Consider the following 23,445-nt stretch of genomic DNA (forward strand, 5'->3'; position numbering starts at 1 on the left):
GTGCTTTAAAAACGCCCCTTAATCCGAATAAGGAACAGAAAAATAAGAAACAATGAACTAGTTCAGGAACACAAAACCTCAGATGGACGATTTCACTAGCTTTTTAACATTCGTGTAAAGTTTGATATCACTGGCTTATATACATTTGGAGACTAGTGTGACACAATATTCGTATCTAAAGAAAAAAGGCATATTTTAATGCCTATCCCAACTACTCTTGTATGGTTTTAAATTCGTGCAATCAGGAAATTTATAAATTCATGTTTTGGGTCTTTATAAATACATTTAGTGACCTTTAACCTTTTCCCAAGTACGCCCCATGGCCATTTTATGTTCTATGATCTTCGAAAAACCTGGGTAATAGAACAGGTTAAACAAGGCATATCTTTTTTTATCATTTAATACTCAGAAATAATTCACAGTATTTTACAGTAAACAGTTAAGCACATTTTACATGTAATATCAGTTGGCTTTATACCAACATCTCAAGCAGAAAAAATATATAGGAGCACCTGAAAAGATCTAATACAACATGGGATAGCTGTAGGCTTTTCACAGATAAATGTAGACCTGACAGAAGCATATTGGCACATTTTGCATCCAAAGATGCATCACAACCATCTTGGTCACTTAAAAACTTAATTTAAGTCTTTTTAAACAATGAAAGCCATATGTACTTACCAGCGAAGCATGTATCTAAAATAATTTAAACTGAACCATACATGCATCAAGACAGTAATGGTCTATACATGTATATGAACATTTACTTAATACTATGGCATGGTCTTTCTTCTAAGAAAAGGTATTTATGCGGTGCAATATGTTGATTTTAAATTAACAAGTATTTACAATCAAACACAATTTTTAAAATGTATACACTGTTCTTCTTTGTACTAGTAGTGCTCTAAAAAGAACACTGCGATGTTTCAATAGAAGAGTATGTGTTAGAATTAATAATTTTAAGGTCTGCCAGCGCCTATTGGCTGCATTATGGCTTGACCCAAACACATTCTTCATGCAGTTTAAAGAGGAATATAGAAGCCTAAATGGGGTATACCCTCATCATTGAATCAGGTATAAAGCAATGAGAATAATTCAGATCAAAAGAATTGGTTGTGTAACGACGATGAATTACATCTAAAACGTTGCACAACTAAGAGAAAAAAGTAAGAGGGCTTAGCCCCAGATAAATGGGGGCCAACCAGGCTCTGTGCAAGTCCCCTTGGTTTGGTCGCAAATCTCACCAATGGGAGGTTCAGAGCCTTGACTTGGACTAGCATCCTACCTGATGATATCCAGTGCCGATGTATTGAGAAAGTTAAGAAACAGTCACTAAATATATATCTACAAGACCAGCTTGGAAAGGACAAGGAGAGCAGAAATATAATTTCCCAAAAGCAGCACTGTTCTCTTAACAAATATTATGCGTACCACACATGCTGGTACATGCAAGTTCCTTTACATTTTACATGAAGTTTTTTTGTATTTAAACCATACACATTTCATACAATCATGTTGTTCTTAAATGTATCTATACAACAAGCACTACACAAATTCACTGACTTGTTTTTCATTTCTGCCATGTATATCAAAATTAATACTATTGAAATAGTTCAGGAAGTTTTTTTCTGTATGTTCTACCACATACTTTTGTAACCGTCCATAAAATTTAAGCAACACAAATTGTCCACTTATTTCCACAAATGAAGTCTCTCTGCCGCACAGAATTCATTCCAGCTCTGCGAGTTTCCTGCGTATTTCTGCTTCCCGCATCTGGCGAGTCTGTTCCTCCAACTCAACCTCTTTTTTAACTTTCTGCCACTTCTGAACCATTGATGACACATGCTTCTTCTTCAGTGAGATGCTACCTGACCCCATCTGAATAAGATACAATAATTGCATTTTGAGTTTGACTGTTAAAAGGAAGAAGAAAGTGTATAACTTGCAAATAAACTTAACAAAACATGCTTGTAAATCAGTTAAACAATGCATTTTCAAATTGCAATTTTGCACTGATGACAATGTTACGATATACCAACTAGACTAGAACCGTACAACCCATTTTTGAAACAAGTAGCTTTTGATGTCATCGAGCCGGGTTGGCAATTGTTGTTGTGCCTTTTGTGGACTGTAAACCTTGTTATTATCACATCCAAATACTGATTGTGTATTTTCAGAACGACCATTCATATTTAACGGCTTTGTTCCTTATACATCCATTACTGACAGTGTTTTGATGTTCCCGCAACTTAAATTCATTCAGTAGATAAACGTGGATTGGGATGGACTAAACAATGCCACTATTCAATGTTTCAAAACCACAAAATGCTAAACCCATATGCAAACAGTAGTATGACCACCTTCTCACAGTATTGGCCATAATGCATTAACTCAAAACACACATAAAAATAGAGAAAAAGTTCTATAACTATCGTAAAATAGAATTCCTTTTAGTTAGTAGTTTGGAACTAATTTTGAAAATGGAAAATAATCTTCTGGTAATTGTGAATGACAAATAAGAGCGCTGCACATCGAACCCCAATGCTCCTCCGTTCTTGTTTTTTCAGTAGAACCCAGCATTTTGGGCCTTACTATACATATGTGTATTGTCTTTGGTAGACATGTGTTCCAAATTGTATTTAAGTATTTAAACAGTTTTCAAGTAATTGCAATACTGAATAGGTATGTTTTTGCAAAGTGACACTGATGTCTTCCCAACGACTATGAAAATACCTTGACATTCTTTCTTCAAGATTATAACAAAAGAAATATACATAAAAAAGAAGAAAACATTTCATCACTTCAGGATGCCTTCACAAACCTTTTATTGTTTTAACAAGTTTATCCAATATACATACCTTTTCTTTCTTCTTTTTCTTCTTTTCCTCTGTAGCAGGGGCGACCCCTTGTGGAGCCTCATGCCCGAAAGGAGCCCCATCCGGAACCCCTTGGTCTGGCTCCCCAATACCTCCTGCTTCACCTGAACACAACAGGATAAACCATAATGTAAGTTATTCAATAATCTAGTGTACGGAATTTGAAGCAATGGTAAATTGCTTACAAAGCAAACTTCAAGATTATCCAAGCTAAATAATAAAAATAAAAAAAAAATTGATGGAAAAACTGCTGACTTTCATTTTGTTTGCAGGAGAGTTTTTATCATTCTGAAGCAATACAATCCTGATTATGTGTCCACATTGTCTCCAAGAAACTCTTTTTATCTTAAAATGATTCCTTTGACTGATTTTTATTTAAAAAATGTGAATATAACAATAATTTACCGCTTTCATCGGCCAAAGTAATGCTTATATATGGTCTTATGCTGTGGGGTAAAAACACAAGTATGGTACCTGGAGGAAACTACCATAACTTGCCCAGCTTTGTAAATTTGGTGAATGTTAACACACTTGTTAAACATTTATCATAGAATATGTATAATATTTCTATAAACATTTTTAAAATAAACTCATTCTGACTTGTATAATGTCCAATGGCTGGTTCCCCATCTGTTGGAGGTGGAGGCTGTTGGTAGCTGACTGTGTCTGAGGCAAGCTGGGGACCGGACTCAATCACAGAACCAAACTTCAGGGGAAGGTCATTCATGGCGTAATGGTCTGCATCTGAACCACCATATACTGGCACCTGATTTAAATACTTACTCATAATTGATCAAAATAAAAACAAAACATTCCTTTTAACTATATGCGTACATTTTACTCTTCTCTTTTAAACTGCTTTTTTTGCATTTAAATCAAAATGTGACAGACTTTCAAAGCGTTTGCACTTAAAAGTTAAACTATAACACATTCAAATGATGAACTATCAGTTACTGGAAAGAATAAACTAGAACTACGCGAGTCAGATGTGTCGCCTGACAAATGATTTACTGTCAACATTATAGCTGTTAGATTGGCATTTTATTCATTTATAAACAATGATGTTGCCATTTAACTTAGGTGGCATTTGAACTGAAGGTAACAACGTTAAGCCGGACAAAAAATAACAAATTATTTTTACAACGGGCAATAACTCTAAAAATATGGAAGCAAAAGGAATGGTTCTTGTGCACTGCACTTGCCTCAAAGAAATCTATCAACCTATTAAGTTTCAGGTTGATACCTCTTATAGTTTACGATATATGTCCCTGACAAAATTTTAGCTTGAAAATTTACAAAGGGCAATTATTCTAAACATATAGATGCAAGAGTTTCGGTTCTTATGCACTGCACTTGCCCTCAATGAGATCTATCTCCATATGTAATTTCAAGTTGAGACCACTAAAAGTTCATGAGATTTGCCCCTGACAAGTGAAAATGGGACGCCACCGATGCCAAAAATCATACATTTTAAATTTGAACAGACACATATTTTTTATTTTTTTTACAAAAACAATTGACTAGAGGGCCTTATTTATCTTTATTTAGGAGTATCTTACCTGTGCTATGGCACTTGAACTGTCTACTACATTTGTAGGTTCCGGGGTGGGTGGTTCAACTCCTGGAGGAGGGGGCTGGGAGGGGGGTAATGCTGGCATGGTTATGGGATACATAGAACCAACTGACATGAACTCCTGACCTGAAGGACCCGCTACAATGGCTGCAAGACAAAAGAGAAACAAATTTATATGCATGTTCAGTATGAAATAATAAGTGTCTATATGGTCACCATGACTTTGACCCTTGACCAATTGACAGAATATCAACAATGTCTACTACTGACCATGACCAATGTGCATACTGCACCAAATCTTTCAAAAGTTATTCATCGGAAAGGCCTGGGTTTTTTTCTTTCCAGTAAAGGTCAGCATGACCATGACTGTTGACCTATTAGCCCCAAAAGGAGTCATCTAATTACTAGAACCAATGCACATAACAAGTTTGTAGTCTCTAAACCAAGACAATCAAAAGTTAATGATTGGAAACACCCATGATTCATCTAGTGAAGGTCATGAAATGAAAGAGTGACGTCAGACAAAGTAATCCCTTTGTCAGCTATGCCTTGCTGCCTTGCTGATGACCAAAACTCTAGAAGAAAAGGTTACGGTAGTATATCTTTACATATTTACCAGATTCAGTCTTTTCTTTCTTCTTGGATTTGTCTTTTTTCTTCTTTTTCTTCTTCTCTTTCTTCTCCTTGTGGTGGTGATTATCAGGGGGCAAGGGAGGTAACTCATCTGGCAATATTGGGGCTGGAGGCTCCTTGGGCCTGAAATTACATGGTAGATGTTTTATTTGTATCATTCTTCATTTAGCATTTTAATAGATAATACATGGATTACAATACGCTGTTATAATAAACTGTAAATAACATTTTTATTTTGAAGTAATGGGCAACACCAAATGTTTGGGAGTCAATGGGCCAAATGTTGTAAACTTTGTTAAAGTTAACAGCATTGTTAACAGCATCGTTGTTAACTGTGAAATTGATAGTGCACGGAAATTTTAATGGATACAATCGTGATCTGCAGTATTTCTAACAAGATTTGAGACTGTTAAAATTGTACTTGTTTTATGCAAATATATGAGCTGCCATAAAATATTTCACCTTTTTAAAGTTTACAATGATGTAAGTTCTGAACAATTGGCCCATAAACAGTGACACTGACACACAGCCTATGATATTACATGTATTTCAATTTTATTCTTCAAAAAAACATAACCAATAAGGAAATAACAACTGTGTTTGAGACAAATTGTTGTTGTTTTACATACGGTTGTTGTTGTTCTTCTGTTTCCTCCTCCTCGCTATCACTGCCATACATGAGCTGGAGGGACTTGACAGCTGAATGTTCCTCAGCAGGTGGGGGAGGGGGTGGCGGTGGTGCCGTCACTGCACTCAGTAGCTTATGGGGAGGCGCTGGGGACTGGAAACTGTACTGGCTGCTCGAGGATGGCTCTAAAAGGTATTTTGTATATACAATTTATCTTATTTTTCCGTACCTGTACAAATAGTTATAGATCTTATTATAGCGTGGCAAAGATATAACTATCAGCTAATAATTTGAAAAGCAACCTTTAAATTGTTATCTTCATTTCGTGAATTTCTATGACAATGTGTATTAATCTTATTCAATTGATACATCTTATTTATTTTTTTTATAAATATAATGTTTCCTATTACCAAAAAGTATCTTTTTTTAATTACAAGAGGCACATCAGTGCCTGTGCTCCACTGGCCAAAAGGTTCAAGCAAAAACCACCTAACGAACATTTTCGTCAAGTTTCATAGAAATACAATCATCAATTTTTGAGGAGAAGTTATTTAAAAAAATTTTTTACTTTAATAGCTCTGGCTGCCATGTTGTGCAGTTGACCGAAATGATTTGGGCAATTTGAGTAAAGGAGCACCAAACAAACATTTCTGTCAAGTTTTATCGAAAAAAGGTCATCGGTTTCGACGACAAGTCGTATAAAGTTTTTTTTATTTTTTAGCTCTGGCAGCCATGGTGTGCAGTGGACTGGAACCATTTAACAAATTTTGGTTAATGACCATCCAAGGAACATTTCTGTTAAGTTTCATCAAAATCTGATCATCGGTTTCTGAGAAGATGTTCTTTAAAGGTTTTTCTATTTTTTTGCCCTGGCAGCCATGTTGTGCAGCGGACCGGAACCATTTGAGCAATTTTGGTTAAGGACCACCCAAGGAACAATTCTGTCAAGTTTCATCAAAATCTGCCTAACCGTTTCAGAGGAGATGTCGTTTAAAGATTTTGCTATTTTTAGCTGTGGCGGCCATATTGTGCAATGGACCAGAACCATTTGAGCAATTTTAATAAAGGACCACCCAAGGAACATTACTGTCAAGTTTCATCAAAATCTGCCGAACCGTTTCAGAGGAGATGTCGTTTAAAGATTTTGCTATTTTTAGCTCTGGCGGCCATATTGTGCAATGGACCGGAACCATTTGAGCAATTTTGGTAAAGGACCACCCAAGGAACATTTCTGTTAAGTTTCATCAAAATCTGATCATCGGTTTCTGAGAAGATGTTCTTTAAAGGTTTTTCTATTTTTTTGCCCTGGCAGCCATGTTGTGCAGCGGACCGGAACCATTTGAGCAATTTTGGTTAAGGACCACCCAAGGAACAATTCTGTCAAGTTTCATCAAAATCTGCCTATCCGTTTCAGAGGAGATGTCGTTTAAAGATTTTGCTATTTTTAGCTGTGGCGGCCATATTGTGCAATGGACCAGAACCATTTGAGCAATTTTAATAAAGGACAACCCAAGGAACATTACTGTCAAGTTTCATCAAAATCTGCCGAACCGTTTCAGAGGAGATGTCGTTTAAAGATTTTGCTATTTTCAGCTCTGGCGGCCATATTGTGCAATGGACCGGAACCATTTGAGCAATTTTGGTAAAGGACCACCAAAGGAACATTCCTGTGAAGTTTTGTCAAAATCCGCTTATCAGTTTCAGAGGAGATGTCGTTTAAAGTAAAAGTTTACGCACGCACGCACGCACGCACGCACGCACGCACGCACGACGGACAATCTGTGACGACATAAGCTCCATGGCCTTCGGCCAGTGGAGCTAAAAACCAACATGATCCAATATTATATTGTTCAGAAATCTAACACTAACATACATGTAAATATTTTATTGGTATCTTTAAAGTTAAAATATATTGAATTCCCACCAACCTGTCTTGCTGGAGGATGAAGTCATCTCCTTTTTGAGTTTCTCAGCCTTATCATCCTCATTCTTCATTTCATCGGCATCCGGATAATCCCACTGCGTCTTTCCCGTCCGCTTGTGGGTGTAGTAATAGCGCCTGTAATCTCTGTATGACGGAACGGTCACCAGAGTAGAAACACAGGGGATGAAATATGAGTACACATCAGTTTTAATGCTCTTACAATGACCCCATTTGTTTTTTGAAGCAAAACCCCCCACTTCAATTGTGAGAAAAATAATAATTCCACATTGTACGAACCTTTCTATTTACTTATAAGAAGATGTTCTTTGATTCTTTTTTCGTTATTTTCTGTCAAACATATCATATCAAAAGCGAGCGAAATCGCAATTTCTCTGAGCAATTTTAACCACTATAAGGGCTTTATTTGGACCTAATATTGATACTTAACTAGAACTCCGCGAATGAGATTTGTCGTCTGTCAGCGGCCATAATTTTTCTAGTAAAGGTAATAGTGACCTATTGACCCCATAATAAATATGCATCATCTTATGACCACGAACTATGGGCATAAAACATTTGAAGACCCTACAGTAAGTCTATTAAAAAGTTATTGATCAAAAACAAAGAGTAAAAGAAAGCAAACGATGACTCTGCCTGACAAAGTAATCCCTACTTGTCTGCTATTCTTAGCAGGTGACACAAAAATTAAATAAATTATGTTCAAGCCTTGAAAGTTCAAGGCAAAGTGTAAAAAAAATTGCGATATCAACTTAACAGTAATTTTGGAGTTACAGATGAAAGTAAAATTACTTTTCAAAACAGTAAGAAGAAAAAGAACAACTATGAATCATAATAAAGCCATAGCATTACACTTGGTATCATGATGAGAACCATGATGGTCAGACCGTCGTTCATGTCCCTGTAAAGCAACAACCAAAATGGCCGAAATGTGCAAGAAAAGCCAAAGCTTGCAACTTATCTTTTTTCTTTTCTTTTTTTTATCAATTTCTAGAAATTTTCATTCTAATTTATACACCTTCTACTTGAGGTACAAACTTTTATGGTATGAATATTTTTTTTAATCTATTACTTTTATTGATATTTGATACAACTCGGCAACATACAACATGATCCCTTTCCCATGTGTGCCAATTCGTGACCAAATAACATCATTATTTTACAACTTCTTAAGCAATAGTTGACTTTTAGCAACAATTTAACAACCATTTTACTTTGGGCTATCATTTTATCATTGTATGGGACACTCTTGCCTTTAGAAAAAAAACTTTTTCTCTGAAAATGCCATTTTTATGCTGTTATTCAAAATGTTTCAAGGTAGCCAGCCAATAACTTAGAGTAAGTAAATGACTACTGGGTAAGACAGCATAATTCTTTTGACAATTATAATTAATTAATTAATAAGTGTTTTAAAAATAGCAGGTGTATATCCTTATCTGCTTGTTTCCATACTAGTGCAAGGAAACTTAAAGGCAAGGTGTAATGAACAAATAAGATCCTCCAGCTATTGAAAACGTTTATTTCCAAATGGTACAAAATAGGTCGTTTAAGTTTTTCTCAACTAAAGTGTTACATGCATGCAGGCTACAGGTAATAATATTTCTGTGTTAAAAAGGTAAAGTTAAGCTCCAAAAATCTTTACACTGAAAAGGAATTGGTATCATGGACAATTTTCTAATTCATATACATGTATTTACCGGTATATTGAATTTGTTTACAATATGTCTCCCAAAAATATTTTTTTCCACAACAGACAAGAGATGTTTGTCAAACATTATGCCCCTTGAGTGCCATGTTGTCAGGAATATTTTGATAATCGAACAACATATGCATGGACCAAAATGACAGCCAATTTGTCATTGACATTGAATGCCTTTGATGCAGTTTTAAGACAAGAGATGTTTGTCAAACATTATGCCCCCCCTGAGCGCCATGTTGTCAGGATTATATGGACAATTGAATGAAAAATATGCATGGACCGAAATGACAGCTGATTTGTTGCTGTTTTAAGATTATGACCATTAAAGTGTGAGGATAAAGTGTGTTATGACCGTCATGACCTTTGACTCTATGAACTCAAAATCCAGAGTCATCAGCTGGTCACCAGAAACCTAAATGTCAAGTTTGAGGGCCATGGGTGCAGGCATTGTCAAGTTATCACAAGACAAGTTTTTTTTCGTTCAAGGTCAATGTGACCTTGAACTTTGACCTGATGACCCCTTCAATCATAAGGGGTCATCTACAAGTCAGATGCAACTCCAAGTCAAGTTTGAAGGCCATGGGTTCAGGCATTGTTGAGTTATCACTCGGACAATCTTTTACCATTCAAGATCACTGTGACCTTGACCTTTGGCTCTATGAATCCTAAATCAATAAGGGTGATCTACTGGTTAGGCTTAACATCCATGTCAAGTTTAATGATCATAGGTTCAGGCATTGTTGAGATATCAGTGGGGGAAGATTTGTTAACTTTTTTGCGTTAAAGGTTACTGTGACATTGACCTTGGCCTGATGACCCCCAAAGTCGATAGGGGTCATCTACTGGGCAGGCCCAACCTTCATGTTAAGTTTGATGACCATAGGTCCAAGAATTGTCGAGTTTGCTTTCAAGGTCACTGTGACCTTGACCTTTGACCCCTAAAATCAATAGGGTCATCTACTGGTCAGGCCCAATCTCCATGTCAAGTTTGAGGGCCATGGGTGCAGGCATTGTTGAGTTATCACTTGGACAACCTTTTATCATTCAAGGTCACTGTGACCTTGACCTTTGGCCCAATGACCCCTAAAATTAATAGGGACAATCTTCTGGCCGGGCTCAACCTCCAAATCAAGTTTGAGGGCCATGGGTGCAGCAATTGTCAAGTTATCACTCGGACAACATTTTACCATTCCAGGTCACTGTGACCTTGACCTTTGGCCCAATGACCCCTAAAATCAATAGGGACCATCTTCTGGCCAGGCCCAACCTCCAAGTCAAGTTTGAGGGCCATGGGTGCAGGCATTGTCGAGTTATCACTCGGACAACCTTTTACCATTCAAGGTCACTGTGACCTTGACCTTTGGCCATATGACTCCCAAATACCATAGGGGTCATCTCCTGGTCAGGCCCAACCTCCATGTCAAGTTTGAGGGCCATGGGTGCAGGCATTGTTGAGTTATCACTCGGACAACCTTTTACCATTCAAAGTCACTGTGACCTTGACCTTTGGTCTGATGACCCCCCAAAACAAAAGGGGTCATCTACTGGTCAGGCCCACCCTCCAAGTCAATTTTGAGGGCCATGGGTGCAGGCATTGTCACGTTATCACTCGGACAACCTTTTACCATTCAAGGTCACTGTGACCTTGACCTTTGGTCTGATGACCCCCAAAAACAATAGGGGTCATCTACTGGTCAGGCCCAACCTCCATGTCAAGTTTGAGGGCCATGGGTGCAGGCATTGTTGAGTTATCACTCGGACAAGCTTTAAAATTATTTTACCATTAAAGGTCCCTGTGACCTTGACCTTTGATCCGATAACCCCCAAAATCAATAGGGGTCATCTACTGGTCAGGCCCAACCTTCATGTGAAGTTTGATGACCATACGTCTAGGAATTGTTGAGTTATCACTCGGACAAGCTTTGGTCTACCGACGGACCGACCGACCGACCGACCGACCGACCGACATGCCTGTGCAAAGCAATATACCCCTCTTCTTCGAAGGGGGGCATAATAATGACAATTCAAGTTGTGAGGTTAGTAGGTATAGTTACAGTTTCAGATAATGACTAATATTTGACCCCTCAACCTAACAACCTAAATGTTAAGTTTGAGGGCCATGGGTGTGCAGGCATTGTTGAATTATCACACAGACAAGCATTTTGTGTTCATGGTCACTGTGACCTTGACCTTTGGACGATGACACCTATAATCAATATGGTTAGGCCCGACCTCCAAATGAAGTTTTAGGGCAATGGGTGCAACCATTGTCGATTTAACACTACAACAACCCTTTCACATTCAAGGTCACTGTGACCTTAACCTTTGACCCGATGACACCTAACATCTAAAGGGTTTATCTACTGGTCAGGCCCAACCTGCATGTCAAGTTTTATGACCATAGGTCCAGGAATTGTTGAGTTATCACTCAGACAAGCTTTTGTCTACTGTGACCTTGACCTTTGACCCAATGGCACCTAAAAATCAATAGGGGTCATCTGCTGGTCAGGTCCAACCTCCAAGTCAAGTTTGAGGGCCATGGGTGCAGCATTGTCGAGTTATCACTGGGACAAACTTACAACCTTTTCATGTTATAGGTCACTGTGCCCTTGACCTTTGACCCAATACACCTTAAATCATTAGGGGTCATCTACTGGTCCGGCCCAACCTTTATTTCAGGTTTAGTGATAATAGGTCCAGTAATGGTGGAGTTATCACTTGGACAAGCTTTGGTCTACCGACAGACAGACGTACGTGCTAAGCAATATACCCCCTGTTCTTCGAAAAGGGGCATAAAAATCAGACAACAACATTTATTCAATAAGGCCCAATTGCAATGGTTTTAAACCCTGCCCTATAGCGCTTACCCTACCCCAGCTCAAATCTCAAGATATTTGATTCTATTATCAAACGCCAAGAAAAACAACAGAAAAATAACTTACAAGGCAGGTCCCAGGGACTCCTCCAATGCAGCTTTTACTACTCCTCTGGTTCATATGCTGATCACCTTTCGTGGCTGTTTCTTTTTTCAGGATACAGACTAGGACCAGTTACTTTGTCTTTGATGAATACCTGATGTTTCTATCCCTGGAGTTTTCTCTCATGCTTACTTGTTTTGACTGGTGTCAAGGTCAATGTCCGTCAAGTCATTGTCATAGTCGTTGAAAAGACATGGACCAGTTAAAAATGGACTTTTTAAAAATTTATACCAAATTTGAAATCCATTTAAGTAGCTGTACAGTATATCAAGGCATTTTGTACATTATTTTTCAGACTATCCGAATTTTTCATCTAAAGATCAAAATCCTCTTTTTATGACATTTACAACCCACTTTCAAGACAGCCCACCCACTACTTAGTGGTCCATGTCCTGTGGTATATCTGTCACATGTGTGCGAGCGATCGCAGGGTAGAGAATGTTAGTGCGTACCTGTCCCAAGAGCACTTCCATCCCAGGGGAGCAGCACTGCCTTCGTACTGTTCCAGTTGCCAGTTTGCCTCCCGCAACTTTGCCAGGAAGTGGATCGTGGTTAGGCCACCTGCCTGCCAGTCCTGGTGACGTGTCTGGCAAAAGGAAATAACAAATTATGGGATATAGATTTGGCAAGATTTAGACAGAATTTGAATTTTTTTTATTTAACATTTAAACATGTGGGTAGTTCTTTCAACTCAAAATGCTACACCCACATTAAGTTTCACTCAAGTTTGAACAATTTCAAAAATCCATTTCAAGGAATCTTGCATTCTTTGGGGAAGAACAAAAACCATAATGATACATGTATCTAAAACAAGTAAAGCCGGTAATCTATCTTAATGCTAAATTTTCATAAGAAACATAAATATCTAAGTGATATACATGAAATTACATTTACATAAGTATCTTTTTCTAGCACTTTAACTTGGTCGGATTATAACGCGATCAATAGTCTAAGACCCAACTAATAGTGTTATAAAAGAGCTGCAGTGTTTTCCCCAGCACCTACCTCGAGTTCAATAAGGAGAATCTGGAGCTTGGAGAGACCCTTCTTCGAAACCTCGAGAAACTCTAGCTTACTCAGTGCCAGCTCTGCAAGTTGTAGAACCTCTAACTGAAAACAAAACAAACAAACATGTATGGAGTCATGCCCAGTGAAACATGATTGACTAAAGTGGAAAAATACATGGTGCATTTAGAACAATGCCTGGTTAAACATGACAATACAAGAACACCATTTATAAGTGGCAGATGCTTGCCTGATTATTAGTCTTTGTTTATATAAATACTCCACAAGATGAGAGACTTTGTATATATTGTCTGAATCAAAATTTGACAGTTATTGATTGTGAATATCATGCATTCTTTCAATGTCCTAAATTCGATATTATTCGTAGACAATGTCTGTTTAATTGGTATTCATCTGGTAAGAGTTTGAATGATTTCTACTCTTTAATGTCTACTGAAAATGATAATACAATATTGAAGCTAACAATCTATGTATACCATCTGTTAGACATGATAAATGTGTAAATCGTATGTTGCAACTACTGTACTATGTTTGTTTTTTGTACATTTTGTGTATTTTGGGCCGGTGGCCTATATTTACTTGAATAAAATGAATTGAATTGAATTGTATAAGATGAAGCCAGTTGCAGATGCAACACACTTTTCTGGATGATATTTTTATCATTAATTCCTTATATCAAATCCCTTCATCCCAAAAAATCAAACACAGTGTAGGTGTTATGATACATGTATTTAATGGGGGTTAAGACAAATATTAATTTATATATAACTAACCTGCAAATTATAGAAGTTAATACTTAATATCTCACTTTTTTCACTTCATTATCCTGGGCATCTGCAGATCTGGACCTTTCCTCATCTGAATCACCTAAAAGAAGAACAAGCTTCGCTTAACATACATGTATGAATATATTAAATTACTTCAAAACAATTGAGTATAAATGTTTGAATGCTTAGAGACATTTTAAATTTAGTTTTTATCATTTAAGAAATGAATACCGGTACCATTTTTGCCTTTTAAGTGTTCAACAGGCATCATTTGTAACTGATGAATCTCACCAAGACTCATGCCATAGCTAGTTTCTGTTAATAGTTTTTTATAATTCTTAATCTGAAGTATAATATTTAATTATGATTTTATTATCTCAAAACAATATTCATTCCAATGTGTCTTTAAGGCAGCAGGTGTCTTTAAACAAATAAAACAACATTTCATTAAATTTCAAGCAGAAATTCACTCACCATTCCTGGACCGTCCATGACCGTAGTCGACTACCTGGGACTTTCTGTCCTCTTTGTATGCCATCATCTCTTCTGTAGGGGGTGGGGGCTTGAACCTTGGGTCATCATCATTCCTACAAAACAGGGGTATGTGGTGTAGTTTCATCTTAATTGTATCAAATTTGAGAATGTTTTCTTTGTTTTTGTCTACACATTTACTCCCATATCAGAACAGAAATAAGCAGAATGGCTGAAGCCTTTCAACAATAACTGTGTGTGTAAATTAGAACACTGTTCATTTCATTCTCATGCAATTTATTTAATGTAGCCTTGACAAGATGGTACAAAACAGTAACATCACCTGCAACCCCTGTGATCAAATTATATTCAAACTAAAGCACTCATGTTAAATCTCCAAAATGAAGGTTGTGAGTGCCATGACTATTACAAATACTTGAGTATTTCTGATAGTATGTGAAATTAGTTGGTCAAGGGTTATAACTCCACAAATAGTTCAGTCAGAGGGATGGAACTCAATACACATAATAATTTGCATAATTTTCTAAGTCAAACAGGAATTACTTTTTTCTATTAAATAGTTCTTAAATGTTTTCAGAGTTAGCAAATATAAAACAGGACTTGCTAACTGTCTACACTGTTGTCATCATACAGATTTTGAAGTAAATAGAGTCTACCTCAACGTCTTTCCATTGAAAACAAAACTTGTAAAAAAAACTGTAGAAGCTTGTTATTAGAACACACTGTTTCAACTCATATTTCACACATGGTCATTATAACAACATACCTGTTTGAAGAGTAGCCTCCCCTGTGGTCCCAATTGTCGTAATCATCCCTGTCCCGATACCGGTCCCCATACCGATCCTCCTCATGTCGATAACGCTTGTGTCCCCTTGATTTATCCCGACTGTCCCTACTGTCCCTATCCTCGCTGTGTCTTTTATGACCCCTGCTAGTCGAGACCACGGTTTGTTCGAGCTCACGTGCCATAAGATCCTCAATCGCCTTCTTTTTGCGTCTCTCCTTCTCCATCTTAAGTTCCATCTCAATTCTCAGTCGCTCTGGGGGAAATAATTTCTCATGTGACATTTTGTTACGTACAGTGGTCAAAATTAGCGCAAGTCTGCATGCCCTTCACTCACAACATGTTTGCAGGGCTTGTTCAAATTCTCTATGTCATATAGTAGGCCCTATATCGATATGATAGGCAAATATTTGGGCTTGTTCATCCAAATCTTATCTCGATGATTGTATGCATAATAATAAACTTACCAATTGTTTCATTTAAAAAAAAATAACACAATTGATTTTAGGAAAATACAAATATTGTAATTTCAACACTTGTGTGAACGTCATTCAACATTAGTCGTGCAACTGACTTAAAGCATTCCTGTATACTATGCTGATATTCTAATCTGATTAGTATGAATAATCGTGAAATGAACACACAGAGGACACAGTTAAGTGTTCATTATCAAATGATTAAGATTTTAGATAAATGGTTATGTAAGGGTAAACACTGTCCTTTTTTTGGAATCACCTTTCTTGGAGATCAACATTGGCGCCTTCATAGAAAAAATACTTAAGTCTAGCCTTCTGTCTTCATAGAAAAAAACACCCAAGTCTATCAAATATTTCTTTTGTTTTTATTTAAACCTATAACATTATTTACAAAAGATATCACAGAGACAGCACGCTTGACTATTCAGCCCCTTTTCATTGCAAGGATTGAAAAGTTTTGACGAAACATGCCTGGATCACTGTTGGATTAGATTTCAATGCAATACATGATGTGCTGAGATATTAACATAAATGTGGTAACATGCAAAATTGTAACCAGAATTTTTAAGTCTAATAATAAAGGGCCATTATTTGCAAAATACAGTTATCTTACTTGGTTATTTAAGTAGATTGGATGGTTAAGTACCATTGTATAAAGTCTCAATGCAATACATCAAGTAGTTGCTGAGATATTAACCTATGTGTGCTTGCATGCAAAACCTTAACCAGAATTTCTAAGTCAAAAAATAAAGGCCTATTTTTTGCATTAAATGCAAACTAGAGTTATCTAACTTGGTTAATTAAGTGGGTTGGATGATTGAGTACCATTGTATAAAGTCTCAATGCAATACCTCAAGTAGTTGCTGAGATATTAACCTATGTGTGGTTGCATGCAAAACCTTAACCAAGGTGTGACGCCAACACCGAAACTTGGGTCAGAAGTATAGCTCTCCTTATTCTTCGAATAGTTGAGCTAAAAATACATACAAACTTTACATTTATGACAGTTAAAACTTAATATTACTGCAATTAAACACAATCCCTAACTTTTTCTTTCAAATCCATAATGTTCAAGTACTTTACAGCCCGATAAATATGCCTTTTTCTGCCTTAGCACCCTGTTACTCTTCTACAACAGCCTGTCTTTTTTAGAACACCTAACAAGTGTAGACCCTATTTTTTTTACCTTTCAGCGTGAGTTTAGGTTTCTTCTCCTCCCTATCATCACGATCCCTCCTCCTATCCCTTTCATGTCTGCTGTCTCTGTCCCGATCGTGTCGACTATGTTTTCGGTGCCGGTCGTCTTCTCCCTTACTGGGTTTCTCTTCCTTAACCTTCTCTTTGTTTTCTTCCTTTTTCATAAGTTCTTGCTGAAAAGTGGTAAGAAAATAAAAATATAAGAGCACATTTCCTAGCATAAAATTGATAAAAAAGAAATGGCATGGTGATAAATTTCTTTTTGAATTAGTTTCATATCGTTTGAATCGAGCAAGGAAATTTTAGAAGGTGGCAGTTTCAAGTAAAAACGAGAGTGCTACAGAGCGCACATCAATGCTAGTCTGTTGAACAAAGGGCATTATTGAATAATTATTAAATATCCTGACTTTGCTATAAATGCGCAAATTGTCAGTAGCAAAATAAGTACAAAATTTTGTTTGAATATCTTTAACTTTTTTAAAGTTATGGCCATGAATTAAGTTTTTGCACGCAAACGACCACAATGACCTTTCTTTGAAGAACAGATGAGTTATTAACTTGAGAGATTAATCATTATACCCGTTTCTTTTCAAGAGCCATTTCAAGCTGCTTGTCAATGTCATCGATGTCAAAGTCCATGCTGTCATCGGCATCCTTGCTCGCCTCAACCACGGGCTTCTTGTCATCTGGCCGTGTGGAGTCCGGACTCACTGAACTCTGAAATCAACAATTGTTCTTCAAGTAAAGTAAAATACATCTTTGTTGGGTCATTCTTGACAGATACCCAATCTTCCCAAGTTCTGTTATCCTTTTTTTTAACCAATATGGATACAATTATTTATGTAAGATAATTTGGTCTAATTTAAGGAGTAATTTATATACTTTTGCGTTCATGAAGCATGAATGCTTCGGAATGATCTTGGAAAATCTATAAAGCATGCTAGCCTTTATTTTCAATGAATTTCATTGGATAATGTTACACAGAAAATAAAATACAGTCACATATTTGAAGTGAAACAGCTACTGTTCAACAGAAAAAAACAACAGTATAGCAACTCATACTCCTGTACCTTTGCATGTTTATGACTGTCTCTACTGCTAGCTGAAGATGATGAAGACGACACTTCTGGAGCCCCGCCTTTCTCTGTTTCGCGCTTCGGTGATTTCTCATCCTGCCTTGGGGATCGGGGCTTGTGTTTACGGGATGTTTCACCTTCGCTGTCAGAACTATCACTACTGCTATCCTCACTGGATGAGCCATTCTTCCGGTGTTTTGATTTATGCTCTGTCTTCTCCGTCTTTTGTGGTGCTGATTCAGCTTTAACAGCAGAAGCTTGCTTGCTCTCTTTAGAAGCTTCATCACTGAAATGATTTGGTGTAGAACGTTTTATTTTAATCAATAAAATAAACTGCTCTTGCATGTTTCCATGATAAAAATGAAAATCCATTCAAACACCAAAGCTCTTAAGAAAATCACCATTAATGACAGAACATGTGTACGACATTTGTTCACCTTATAGTGATTATATGAACCGAGTTCCTGTACAATTCCTCATACTGGTAAATTGCTGAATAAGTAAACATCTTTACCAAGTTTCATGTTAATATCTCCTGAAGTTTTTGCATGACAAATTCATGATGGCAATTCCAAGGCTATAACAATGTCTCGACTTTGAAATCAGCTCAATATCTGTTCAAGCATTCTCACCCATTCTGCTGGCCAGGTCGCTGTTTTGGATCTAGTGTGCCCTCTCTCAGCCCACGCTCCACCTTTTCCTCATACTCCTTGTGTCGGAGCAGGTACTGAGAAAACTCGGGTGGCATGTCCCACACAACAGCATTTGTATGCATGTTCCAATAGTACGGGTAGTTTGTCTTCTCATCCTTCAACTGCTGCCAATCTGTAGTTGGCTCTGCAAAAGTCAAATATTACGTGTAGCTATAAGTAAGACGATAAAGCAAAATTATTTTGTTTATTAATTTTGTGTGTGCCTTTTTTTTTGCCCAAAATAAATTTGTAAGTAAATTTAAGAAACAAACATTTCTTAATCTAAACAGGTTTCTTGGGACACAGTAAGTATATCAGTAATAAGAGAACTATTTTGAACTATGGCCGTGGTTAATGTTTTTGCAAAAAGGCAAAGCCAACATCACTGACAACAACAACAACAACAATACTTTAACAATATCTTGACTTATTTTCTTTAAGAAACAGACAAGCTAATAGAACTGACTTGAAAAGGCTGAACAACAAATCATTTTGCAGTAACTATTGGTCAACAGGTAGGAAAACAATGTACCTAAAAATATTCATGCCATGCACACATAGTACTAACCTTCAGGCCAAGGCTCCAGCTTCATTTGTTTCCCATGCTTTTCTGAATCTCCTTTCTTTGTCTGAACAAATTCAGGTGTGCCCTTCACAAACATATTGCTTAAAAATGAAATAAATGGTCGGTGTTTAGTCAACCCTTCTTTGTAAAATAGGGCAAAATTTTACAACATTGAGTAACAAAACATACAACTGGTCATATGAAGTGAAGAAGCTACAAACTTCTTCATTAAATAAGATTTATTCGCATAGGCAGATAAATTCAAGTACGAACATTTATATCATTTAGATGACCAGAATGGCTAAAATATAACCTGTGGACAACTGATCAAAAGTTACATAATTGTACTACCTGTAGGCATTTGGTTTGGACCTGACTGGAGACCTGGAGTCTCTAACCGGAGATCGATGGACATCCTGTTGACTGACTGGTGCTGGAGGAGGAGGCTCAGGCATCGGCTCATCCATCGCATCTATTTCCTGATAAAACAGTGACCAGTAATTGAGTTTAAAATCTACCATAGTTTTAACAGTATCAAACCTGACTGGAGATAGACATACATCCTTATGACTGACGGCTGCTGGAGTGGGGTCTCTGGCATTGGCTCATCCTACTTAAAAACATTTATGTAAACATGTATGAATGTTTGTAGCTTTCCCAATATTGTATGGATGTTTTGTTTATTTAATTCTGTTCTACCACACCTAAAAAGGCTATTGATTGCCAACAAGAACACCAACTGTCACAAAATTAGCTGTCCTAATTTAAGACACCAAGTTTGGTGATAAGTGGTTGTACGTTCAGCCAAATTTAGAGAGCGAATACTGTAATAGATGTTTTGCCAATTAAAGGGTCATAACTCTGGAGTGACTAAAGTGACATGGTAGACTGAAATTCGGTAATTTCTATAACTAAAGGGAATGACTCTGTTAATACAGCTGGTTATCAACCTTGTCTGAGATATTATGCCCACACACATTTTGACTAAATTTGGTAATGTTTGGACAAAGGCTTCTAAAGTTATTGATAGGATAAGAATGATTTTAGGTAATTGCTATAATTAAAGGTATATAACTCTCAGGTGACACAAGTGATATGGCTGGTAATGGAACTTGTCCAAGACATGATATATACACATTATGACCAAATTTGGTGATGATTGGACAAACACTGCAAAAGTTGTTAATTGAACAAGACTAATTTTAGTTACTTGATGCCGTCCGCTTGCTTGCCTTCACACTGCAGGTTAAACTATACCGTAATATGTCCAGTTCTATGGGTGTGATCATTTTAGCAACAATGGTGAACAATAAACAAGAGTAACGGTTCTAGTGCACTGCACTTGCCCTCAATGAGATCTATCTAGCTATGAAGTTTCAAGTTGATACCTCTTATATTCTTCAAGATATGCCCCGGACAAAACTTTAAGCATGAAAATTAACAAAGGGCAATAACTTTAAAACTAAGAAAGCAAGAGTTATTGTTATTGTGCACTGCACTTGCCCTCCATGAGATCTATCTACATATGAAGTTTTAAGTTGATAACTCTTATATTCTACAAGATATGCCCCGGACAAAACTTAAAGCATGAAAAATAACAAAGGGCAATAACTCTAAAAATATGGAAGCAAGAGTAACAGTTCTTGTGCACTGCACTTGCCCTCAATTAGATCTATCCACATATGAAATTTCAAGTATATACCACTAAAAGTTTAGGAGATATACCCCGGACAAGCGAAAATGGGACGCGGATGCCGCCTCCGCCGACAAAAGTAACCCCTATATGTCGTCTTTTCTGGCGACACAAAAAACACCGCTACTTTACCATGTTTACTTCTGCATTAAAGCTACAAGTCTAGGCAAATTACGTAAATGATGAAGGTAGATAAGGGATCTCATTTCAAATTTTCAAAATCTCGTTTTCACAAGTGTCTGAAACATTTGCATTTCGGAATGTTAGTACAGAGAAGTACGTTGAACACAATAAAACCCCAGATGAAAGATGTTTGGTTAATGCCAGAAGGTACCAAAAACTAACATTACTCACACTTCAATGTGGCTGGCTCGTTTGATCCAAACATCAAAAACAATAATTAATAAACTTAAACCTACTGCAAGAAAGTTTGCAACTTTATTGTCCAGCTCTCCAGCAGGCTTGTTCATACTAAAGGTGGGCCTCGTCTCATTGTAGCTGTCTGGTAGCATGTCTTCTGTAACCAGTCTCTCAGGGGTAGGCATGTCACCAGCATCATCATCTGGAATCAGAATAATAACAACACATAACAAGAGCATAAAAAGCTATGCCAACACATGTCTTGTGTGTTTTTTAGTCATTGAAGCAGCATAACCCAAAAACTATTCAAGTCTGTGTAATGAGCCTTGCTACACATGTGCAGAAAAGACTAAATTGTTATTGGTGTCATTTTGGGGTCATGGCTAGGGTTAATAATATTGCATGACTATTTTCCGACTGCTATGCCAAGTGTACACTAGTATATACACATGATTTATGTGAATATACCATAATTCAGACTGATTTATATAAGACTGTAAAGAGTGATAATTATGTGAAAATTGATGATCATTGTTTAAAAGAAATGCAGCTGTCAAATACTAGCTACAACCAGTGACCAAAGACTCATTTGAATGAAGGCCAGTTGAATCAAACAACATTCTACATTTGCAAAGATTTACCCGATTTCTACAACAAATACTAAACAAAAAAGTGCGACCAAAAATAGCACAAATCTATCACATGTATTTATTAAATAACTTTTAAAGCTATTACCCTCTTCATCATTCTGTTCCATTTCTTGATTGTAGGTTGGTTCATTACTGTAGAAAGTCCTGCTGGCAGGCTCATCCAACTGTATCATATGTCTACGACCTCGACTCATTGTTAAAGGTTTAACTATAATTTAAAAAAAATCATAAATAAATCAACAAAAGGAGTTTAGCTTATAGGTTGGTCTTCCAACAATATTCCAGTATATTGAAATATATTATCTGAAAATATATAAGTGCAGTATGATTTCCTTCATATCATAATGTACTTCAACTTTACTTTTAAATGAAAAAGTTAAAGTAAGTTTCCTTGATTAACAGCTTATCATAGATTTATTTAATGATTCAATCATTCAGGTGAAATATGAATTTGTCTACCAATAAAGTCAAGAATAAACTATGACATTTTTTTTCTTTTTGTGTCAGAATAGTATACAATATATGTGTTTGTGTATTGTTGCAGCCAGACTTAAACGAAACAGTAACTGTTGATATTGTTATTAATGAAGTAGAAACTTTTGATAACCTCAGTCTTTTATTTTGCTGCCATGTTGGGACAAGAACCAATACAAATTAATCTCATAGCATTTTTGATAGATCATTAAATAATGTATAAATTGAGCTCAAAATTTTTAATACAGTTAATTAATTTCAAACAAAAAAATAAAAATCTTAAAAAAGGACAAGTTCTGTCACAGAATCCATTTTCCTCTTAATGAAACAAAATATATTCGTCAAATACTCTAGGGTATGTGATTGATCTAATGTCCTTCTTTAAAATGAATTATGAAGACTGCCTTGACTCAACATTATTTCAAAGATAATTTATTTTTTATATGCATCACGGCAACTGTTGTAACTTGATTTTGACATGCATGGGTTTACTAAATCAAGGAAGGTACAATGGAACTAGTGTTTTATGGTGTGGCTTAAACCCAGTGAAATACTGTATTATTGAAATGTGAATTACCAAGTCGCGAAAATATATGTCAGAATGAATTTATCACATGAGCTTGTTTTTGTTTAATTCAACACGATAACAATACATTTTTCGAAACATAATGCTTAAACGGGTAAAGTAAATGTCTTTCTACTAATTAGGTGATATCATTAGAACTTACACTTGTCGACTAATAAGTTTTCATTTCTTAGTAAGCAATGTCAAGGTTGGTATATAGAACCATAGAAGTTTAATAACAGCGTTGGCGATTGGTCGAAAATGAGAATCCAACTAATCATTGGACATTTTACAACAAA

At 36.5% G+C, this 23,445-nt stretch overlaps 1 protein-coding gene across 1 annotated transcript; it reads right to left on the reverse strand.

Moving 5' to 3' along the window:
* Nucleotides 1–384: 384 nt before the first annotated feature.
* Nucleotides 385–23,373, reverse strand: LOC128246587 (formin-binding protein 4-like). Its single transcript, XM_052964854.1, has 21 exons — nt 23,310–23,373; nt 22,193–22,315; nt 21,517–21,659; nt 19,756–19,883; nt 19,408–19,505; nt 18,780–18,984; nt 18,142–18,433; nt 17,651–17,788; nt 17,061–17,244; nt 15,381–15,654; nt 14,597–14,709; nt 14,164–14,222; nt 13,335–13,439; nt 12,782–12,915; nt 7,639–7,778; nt 5,712–5,895; nt 5,066–5,205; nt 4,436–4,596; nt 3,477–3,642; nt 2,859–2,980; nt 385–1,878 (listed from the first exon to the last, which is right to left on the reverse strand). The coding sequence occupies exons 2-21, from the start codon at nt 22,299–22,301 to the stop codon at nt 1,729–1,731; spliced, it is 3,045 nt and encodes a 1,014-aa protein (XP_052820814.1). The 5' UTR covers nt 22,302–22,315; nt 23,310–23,373; the 3' UTR covers nt 385–1,728.
* Between the last annotated feature and the right edge of the window lie 72 nt (nt 23,374–23,445).

This window comes from Mya arenaria, chromosome 9, assembly GCF_026914265.1.
Source record: "Mya arenaria isolate MELC-2E11 chromosome 9, ASM2691426v1".
In the NCBI taxonomy this organism is placed as follows: Eukaryota; Metazoa; Mollusca; class Bivalvia; order Myida; family Myidae; genus Mya; species Mya arenaria.

Coding starts and splice junctions, on each gene's coding strand:
- LOC128246587 (XM_052964854.1), bottom strand. CDS start 22,301: ATGAGTCGAGGTCGTAGACATATGATACAGTTGGATGAGCCTGCCAGC. Junction 17,245..17,650: donor TGGCTCTTGAAAAGAAACGG/GTATAATGATTA, acceptor ACCACTTTTCAG/CAAGAACTTATGAAAAAGGA. Junction 12,916..13,334: donor TTCTCCTTATTGAACTCGAG/GTAGGTGCTGGG, acceptor TCCTTTTGCCAG/ACACGTCACCAGGACTGGCA.